Source organism: Sorghum bicolor, chromosome 4 (assembly GCF_000003195.3).
Source record: "Sorghum bicolor cultivar BTx623 chromosome 4, Sorghum_bicolor_NCBIv3, whole genome shotgun sequence".
NCBI lineage: Eukaryota > Viridiplantae > Streptophyta > Magnoliopsida > Poales > Poaceae > Sorghum > Sorghum bicolor.
In genome coordinates this window covers 45,224,053-45,232,796 of record NC_012873.2, presented here as the reverse complement: position 1 = coordinate 45,232,796, position 8,744 = coordinate 45,224,053, and the positions used below count along the sequence as shown (strand labels likewise).

Genomic DNA, 8,744 nt, shown 5'->3' with positions numbered 1-8,744 from the left:
ACTCATCATGACAAACTTGCATCATATATATGAGCCCAGAGGCGGGCCTAGGATTAGGGCCAGTAGGGCTATGGCCCTAGTCACGGCCCAGAAAATCTGAGAGCAACTTTTGAAAGAGATGTAGGACTGAAGGAGTGAAGACAATGTAGTTGTGATTTTTGAAAGTGAAAGTATTCCATCAATTTTTTAGTAGTCTAGTTCTTTTGTTCTCTTGATTTCAAGTTTTCAACTATTAATTTGAATTTTTGGTTCCAATTAGATGAAGAGGACAAGGACTATTGCATTATATTTCTCTCCAGTTGCCGAATAAGGATATGTCATAGCTATTGTATCGTACTATTATTCTATTAATTATATAGTTCAAACTCTGAATTTGCAAAATTTATTTGAGAATTTTATATACTCCAGGAGTAGTTACTCCCACCAAGAATGTACACAGCAAGCCGGTGTCCGCCTGGTTAGGTGCTAGTTAACGGGGTGACAAACACACCCGTTTATACAGGAGTAGTATTTATTTGGACGTATATACGTGAATTAAAAAAAACTCTCAGATAACTCCGGTGAAAACCGATAATGTTGTTTAATGGGTTGGCCGCTTGCGTATATATATAGGTATATACGGACGTTCGTCTGACCTGTTACTTTGTCACTAGTGTACACATACTTTTGTGTGAATAAAGTATGGATACATACTTTAATAAAAAAATAGGTATACTTGTATATTTGTTTAACGACACATACTTAAGATGTATTCATACTTTTAGTTTATAAAAAAAAGTATATATTCATACTTTTAGAAGAGGAGTATATACGTATACTTTTTCTTGTCTCTTGAAAGAAGTTGTTAATCATACTTTTTTTAAAAAGGAGTATGTATGCATACTTTTTATACCATGCATACATACGTCCAGATTTAGCTAATATGTATACATACTTAAACAACATGACTAGAGTATATGTACATACATTCACGTATCGAGATATACAAACAACAAGAGTATGCATTCATACTGTTTTGGGGAATAGAATATATGTGCATACTCCCGTGAGAATAGAGTATGTGTATATACTTTTGTTGACAAAATTACAATAATGTAGTACTCACATGCAGAAATCAAAGCATCAGTAACAAAAATCCAAAGACAACATAACCATCCTTCACCACCAATACAGGCACCCTATCTGTGCATGGTTTCCTTTCTGGTGCAGGTGCCAATTTATGCTCCTCCGCTGGATACTCACGCCATGGAGAAGATCTAGAAATGCCTCGAGACATGCAAGAGGATCAAACAAACATGGTAGTCGATCGCTTGTGCCCCATTTGGTGTGGTGACGCGTGACCAAAGATAGATCTGGTGTAGATAACACTACTGTTGGCCGGACACCAGTACCGTGACAGGGAAAAAAAATCAAGTTACAGTTCAGAAACTAGCATGTAGATTGGAACCTAAAGATCAAGAACGCAAAAAAGATTGTGCGTATTATGAACAAGCAAGACATACCACCCACGCACGCATGTAGCTGTCACACCGCCGACGGAGCGATGGGTGTCGGCTCCTCCTTGTGGCCGAATCCACAGGGCAGGGAGCCCGCTGCCGCTAAGGAATACCGTCCTCGCGGGGCTGATTGCGCGTGTAGCTGTGGGGTGCTCTCCACGCGGGCGGACGGCGGTGTCTTGGGACGCTGTTCAGGTTGGTCCACCGCCGTCAGTTGCCTACCTCATGTGCTGCGATCTGCATATTCCTACAACTAAAAAGAATAAAAATAAGACTTCTCCTGGTGCGACAATAGCATCCTTCCGTCGGTCCACGGCTTGCGTCCGCGCCCCCGTCATGTCCCTAAAAATGCCACTCCACTCCAGGTGGGCCGTCCTGGATAAATATCCCTCAAAACGCCACTATTTGCGGACCCGCGCGAAAGATTATCAATTTTATACCACCCAACAAATATAGAAACGAACCGTGATTACAGAACTCCCCCCGATCCTTTTTGACGCCTCCCCGATCCCCTTCCTCGGACTACTCCGCGCCTCAGCAAATCCCTCTCCCAACGCGGCCACGTTCCGCTCGACGACCTCGACAACACAGCAGGTCGACTCCCTGACGCGGCGACGTTCTGCCGGGCAGTGCGGCGGCACGGCAGCACGGCCGGTCGCCTCCCCGACGCGGCCACATTCTCCCCCAGGTCGGCTTCCTGACGTGGCGACGTTCTGCCCAGCGATGCGGCGACACGGCAGCGGCGACACGGCAGCACAGCAGGTCGCCTCCTCGATGCGGCCACATTTTCCCCTAGCGTTCCAGAGCTGCGGCGGCACAACAGATCACCTTGCTGGTTGTTCCTCTGAGGCATCACAAGTCGCTCTCTGCCGTTGACCACGTTCTGCCCCAGCGGTGCAGAGGTGTGGCGGCACAGAAGGTCTGGAGCGGCGCCACCGCAGCTCTGGTTCATGGCAACGGTTGACACGTGCTCGGACGTGCTCCTACCTCTTCTCGTCGATAACCCCCTTAACCATGCCGGCGGTAGGCTGAGGTAATTATCAATCCTGTGTTGGCCTTAGGGTGAGGCGGCAAATTATTTAATCAAAATATTACATGTATTAACGGATTAATGTGGCCACATTCTTCTACGACCATGCGGCGACACGGCGGCTCTGGTGCGGGTGCTTGCCATGGCAGTACCTTTTGACATCAACGGTCGAAACCTGCTCCAACCTCTTGTGGTCCAGAAGTCCCTTAACCAGTGAAGTGATTGTGCTTGTGGGCTGCCTGCGTCAAGCTGAGGTAATACATGAACCTGTGTTATTGTAAGATTAATTTCAGCAAGGGTACAAGAATTCAATCTTAAAAAAATTACATACAACTATATTTAAAGAATAGAACATCTATATGGCTTCGCTATTTGAGAACATGAGTAATATAATGCCATATTATGGACCTAGGAGTACGAGTATCTACTTAAAGAATAGAACAGTTGACATAAGCAAAGCATTTGAGTGGTGTAGGATTTTATGTGTATGCAGGTATTGCGTTTAAGGAACCAGATGCATTGTGGCGTAATTTTTAAACCCATGACACAATGTGAATCTATATGAATTTTCAACTGTCATAATCCCAACATTTCATCGTATTTTGTCAACATTTTTTTCAATAAATTTACCTATTTGATCATAAATCTACCTATTATTTAACAGAATGTAAATCTGAATGGATTTTGAACTGTTAATAACCCATAGCAATTTTTTTAATGTTTAAATCCATGATAGAATGTAAATCTATAACGATTTTTCTCAACAATAAATCTGCCTATTTAACTTCATATCACTCATGTTCTCAACAATAAATCTATAGGTAATGTTATGGACACGCCACGGCCATCTGGTTATCAGGTACCTTTGGGGACCTCACAAATACAACACACAGAAAAATTTCAAGATAACTACCTTTGGGTAAAGATCATCCAAAGATTTCCATCAAGTATGAATACCAAGCTCGCCATGTATTCCAAGATAATAATTACCTTGTAAAGATCATCCAAAGATTTCCATCGAGTATGAATACCAAACTCACCATGTATACCAAGAAAAGAAAACAAGAGACTTGTAAGAAGTAAGATAGCGTTCTGTGTGCACATTAATAATTGAGCAATATACAGAATGGAGTCTGGATATGTCAGAGCTCACCTATGCTAATTTTATGATCCAAAAAGCAATATAATTCATGTGTATCTCCTAAAACAATGAATTGCAGCACCTGCATGCACATTAACAACTAGCAGGCCTAAGAAATCAACAAAGGACATACGTTTCCAGAAACTAGAAACTGAGTTAAAAACAATAGTATCCTCCTCCCACCTTGCCACCAAGTTCAAAATAACATCTTGTAATAATCAACCGACTGCACATGGTTAAACAAGCAAAAAAAATTTGGCCACAGGATGTTGGCAATTCTAGCTCACTGGAAGATAACTACGGCCCAGGAGTCCAGGAATAAGACAACTATCAACAAATTTAAAAAGAGATAAAACACCAAACAACAATGTGAGGACTAAGAGTATATCATTTTTTATTTTACACTCTGACAGTCCTATTAAAAGAACAATCTTTGGTCCACAAAATGTTACCTCAAAATCATCTGTCGTTGGAGAAAAGAAACAGTGAGTAGAAAAGATCTTGGACAGCAGGATGGGAAGCGTATCATTGTAACCATAAAGTTTTGTCTCAAGTTTACTAGCAACAGCAGACATTGAAGTCTCCAGTTTAGCCACATAAGCCTGCGAAATGGAGAGTATAAATAAATTAAAAAAAGATATGATAGTAAAGGTAATTGCAAACATCAAAGTGAAGGGAAAAAAGAGAAGATGTGCTTTATGAACCTTAAGTTCAATTCTCTAATATCTGATCACAGGAGCAAGACAACTCAAAAAAGATTAAAGCTTTTGTACGTGCCACTGTTCCATCACTATTTATATCAGATCTAAATGACTTATGAAAAAGAGCTTTCCCAAAACGCAATCGAATAGCATTTCAGACCTTCAATCACTAAAGTTGGTAGGCAGTTTAAACTATTTGACACATGCGTGCCGTATCTTACCTAGGTAAAAATTGGTTATATTATATTCATACTTGTAAGAAGAAGAGCGCGAAGAGGCCGACGACGGAGCGACTGACGGGGGGCGCCGGGAGCGGGTGGATGATGCCGAGCTGGGTGCCGAGCTTGGAGACGAGCGGGTCCTCTCCTCCCTGGTAGGTCCCCGCGGTCATGACCGAGAAGGGCGCCGCCGGGGCGGAGGAGGAGGCGGAGAGGGCCGGGGCGGGGGTCTTACTCATCCATCCAAATGGGCTGCCGCGAGCAGAGCGCCTCGAACTCCTCCTGCGCTGCGTCACGGATGGGGGAGAGCTAGGGATTTGGGGGAGGAACTGAGCAGAGGGAGTCAAACTTACTGTACGTCCGACCCAGATCTACGAAGACACAGTCCCGGCCGATGCTCACCGCCGGCATCGCGGTTGCGGCGGCGGCAGAAAGAGGAAGAGGAGTGGAGCTCGCTGGAGCCGCGTCCCGCCGCGGCGCCGGATTTCTTGAGCGCGGACTGGCCGAGGCTCGGCGGAGGGATGCCGGGTCGTCAGATCCGCGTCGGCCAGCTCGTGGAGGCAGCTCCGTCGGGTAGCTCGAGCGTGGAGCACCGGCCGAGGAGGAAGAAGAGCAGACTGCTGTGCGTTGCTTCTTTTGAAGAGAGAGAGAGAGTAGTGAGAAGAGAAGTCTGTTGGGCTTCCCCGTCGTTCTGGCTTTTGGAGAGAGAAAAGTATAGTGAGAAAGAGAGGGGAAGTGGATATTAAGGGGAAAAAATTACAAAATTAGAAATACCTTCTCTGGTCAAACATACAGTTTAAATAAAAATAGAAATTTTGTTTATGTATACTTACATCGTATAAATAGGGGTAAAATAATTCTGTATGATGAAAAAATAATTTTCATTTCTAACATGAATAGATTTTTCAAATTTCAAAATAAAGGTTTTTGTCTTGTTGGGAACGATGCACAAATCTTTGGTCTTTCCTGCCGATACTAAATATTATCTTGGTCGTATCACGGAAGGATCTATAAAGTAGAATTTGTGAGCCTATAACGCCGTGCTCTCCGTGACCGTCTTTAATTTCACGAACTTTGTTTCTTTAAGTTAAATGTAACTTTATAGCTGATATTAAGTTTTATTATAATATTATTATCTTATTGTGCGATCCGTGTATTTTAAATAAAAAATATTAGCTATCCCGTAGCAACGCACGGACACGCTACCTAGTAATGATTAAAAAATAAATTAGAAACAAGAGAAGAGTGGCCACCATATAGGTAGGAAGAATAAAAAATGCATACGCATGTCACTGCCATCGGAGATATGACAGCAGCGGCTGATGGATGCACGGTGGAAAACGAGAGGTCCAGTCACCGCCGGCCGTATTTATAATAAGATATACACCCAACCTAACGACAGAGACAAACAAACAGTTAGATCCGTTTTTCTCGTAATTTATTTGCATGTCTCCTTATTATTTTATTTCCCACATATACCGTATTTAATAAAAGTACCTATATACGTGGGAGCGGGTCACGCTGCTGCCAATCCGTTTCTATTCACACTGACCTGATAAGGGGGTAGCTACTCCTAGTAGAAAAAATTTACCATATATATATATATATATATATATATATATATATATATATATATATATATGAAAATTCCTTTTTACACGAACGTGTAGTTACTCTCATCTTCAATAAACTACATTGTGTATGTATTCATACTTGTTTATCGGTTTGAGTATGTTTATATACTCATATTAAGGTACTCTAGATCTTACCACGCGAATTTTTTTCAAAAAAATATATATTAAATATATTACTAAAATGTCACTACTATATTATATACAATAAGTATAACCATATACTCTATGTATGCATGCATACTTAACATACATATCACTCTAGATGGTCTAGTATGATCATATACTTTGTCTATATACATTTCATCCGGTCATATACACCTTAAATCTAGAGATATATAGATGAGAGTAACTACACGCGCGCGTGTAAAAGAAACGTGTCATATATATATATATATATATATATATATATATATACCATAAAATGGGATACCCATATTAAGGGGATAAAAATCGCAAAAAAGAATAAGGCGAACGCTCAAACCTCCCGGGGCTCGGGCGCAAGCTCTGTCTCGCCCGACCCCTTGGCCTCGGGCGCAAGCTCCGTCTCGCCCAACCCCTTGGCCTCGGATGCAAGTTCCGTCTCGCCCGACCCCTCCTGAGCTCGGGCGCAAGCACCGCCTCGCCCGAGCCTCCGTCTCAGAGCCAGGCTTCTAACACACGACAGTCGTACCGCTGACGTGACGCGCGCCATGCCCTCCATGCTGCAGCAGGGCATGGCAGCAACTATTCCAACCACTCTTATTATTGTGGAACATTACCTCTTTCACCGTGAAGTACCGCCTCACAATTAAAGGAGGCATGGGAAGAGTTAACCACTGTCACTACGGCTGTCATTTCCCCACTATTGCAGGACGCGCTGCAGTGCCCCAGATCCGACCACCACGATCTCAATAGGGCTCGGCAACCCTCCACAGGAGCAACCACGCCGTCAGCCATGCCCCAAGGACGAGATGGACAAGTCTCCACAAGGTCGGCACTGCTACCCCACCATCCACTGAAGATAGTTTACAAGCTAACACATGTAAAAACCCTGTCACCCCTTAGGGTTATAAAAGGGGAGGCAGGGCACCCATCAAAGACACCAGAACACAAGACCAGAGAACACACACGCTCAAACCACAGATAACACACCACACCAGAGTAGCGAGCACTATTCAGTCTCCTTCTCAAAGCCGAGACTTGGGACTTAGCCCTCTCTCACAACCCGCTTGTACTCCCCTACTACAAGCACTTTCGGGTGCAAGGCAATATAGACACCGACTCTCTCACTGGACGTAGGGCATTCATAGCCCAAACCAATATAACTCCCTGTGTTTCCCTTACATCACCATTCGGGTTTAGGAGGACACGCAGAGTTATTACTCGTTAGTATTAGGACATCGAGTCCAGACACCGACAGTTGGCGCACCAGGTAGGGGCCTTCTGCGTCGTACTCTCCTTTTCCCGTTAGGGAAAGCCCGGATGGCAGACAAATTTCGCCTACTTCGCCTCGGCACCATCATGATGTTTGGGAGTTTAGAGTTCATGTCTCTCGGCTCCGGCTATGACATGGTTCTTCTCCCACCTCGTGACGACACTGAGCCACGTCCCGAGCCGATCTCACCACAGCCAGTGCGTGGGAGGCGCTCGGGGCATCATGCAGCGGGAGCCCGGCGCGGGCGTCAGAGGTCCAGCATCTTTGACCCAGCCACCGAGGCTAGGGCCAGGCCGGCCCTCCCCCCGCATGTTCCTCACTAGATTGCCCACTCCTTTGGCCCACGTGGTGCTAGAGGAAGGGCCCGTGGAGCATCAAGCTCTACTCCACGTACCAGCAGGGGGACGTCACGACCCCCTGTTCCGCCCCGGTCAAAGGGCAAAGCTCGGCCCCCACCTCCTCCTCAAAGGAAGGACTCGGGGGCTTCGACATCTCGGTGCCCTCCCACGTCGCCTAGAGCTACGATGGGAGAACTCACAGCTACGCCTTCTGAGCTCCCTTTCAGGCTCAGGTGCACGGCCGCCACCTATGCCTCTTCTGCGAGCACTTCGCTAAGTGCATATGCGGACCTCTCGGGGCACCACCTCAGGTCTACTCTGGACCTTATCGCTACACCGTCCGTTTCATCATACCCTAAGGATCCCACCTCAGGAGAGGATGAATGGGCTGGTGCTGACTTTTCCGGTTGTGGCGACCCGGAAACTTTCATGCGCTTCCTTGAGGCTAGCAACTATTGCCTCGGCTATTCCAACTTCGATGATGGCAGCTACGACCCATCACGAGAGTGCTTCAACCTCGAAGTTGGAGGATCAGCCCCTGATGCCCAAGGTGGCGCAGGACCCTCTGAGCGGCGGAACGCGACTCCCCCTCCAAACACGACTCCCGGAAGCCACCCTGGAGCGCGCAGGACCGCGTTAGCCCCTACAGAGGTTCGACGTCCTGACCTCGAGCAGCTCGATCAGCTAGAGGCCAGGCTCGAAGAAGAACGCATGCGTCTCCGGCAACTGCGCGAGACCCTAGAGCAGGACCAGCCTACCCGGGGAGACGGGG

General features: G+C 45.7%; 1 protein-coding gene across 19 annotated transcripts; it reads right to left on the bottom strand.

Annotated features, from left to right (window-relative positions):
- On the bottom strand, positions 935 to 5,302 carry LOC8084525. 19 transcript variants are annotated; one of them, XR_002451834.1, is made up of 8 exons: positions 4,940 to 5,302; positions 4,590 to 4,868; positions 4,120 to 4,269; positions 3,680 to 3,749; positions 3,440 to 3,595; positions 2,679 to 2,793; positions 1,503 to 1,749; positions 935 to 1,370 (listed from the first exon to the last, which is right to left on the bottom strand). XR_002451834.1 is itself a non-coding variant. In XM_021458302.1 (6 exons), exons 2-5 carry the CDS (start codon positions 4,823 to 4,825, stop codon positions 3,470 to 3,472), a joined length of 471 nt encoding a protein of 156 aa, XP_021313977.1. In that variant the 5' UTR covers positions 4,826 to 4,873; positions 4,940 to 5,282; the 3' UTR covers positions 2,546 to 2,793; positions 3,440 to 3,469. The 19 variants fall into 19 exon arrangements, 5 of the variants coding, with proteins under 5 accessions (XP_021313977.1, XP_021313979.1, XP_021313978.1 ...); XR_002451833.1 differs by having other exon boundaries at positions 4,590 to 5,282; XR_002451826.1 differs by lacking the exon at positions 3,680 to 3,749 and having other exon boundaries at positions 3,440 to 3,516; positions 4,622 to 5,282.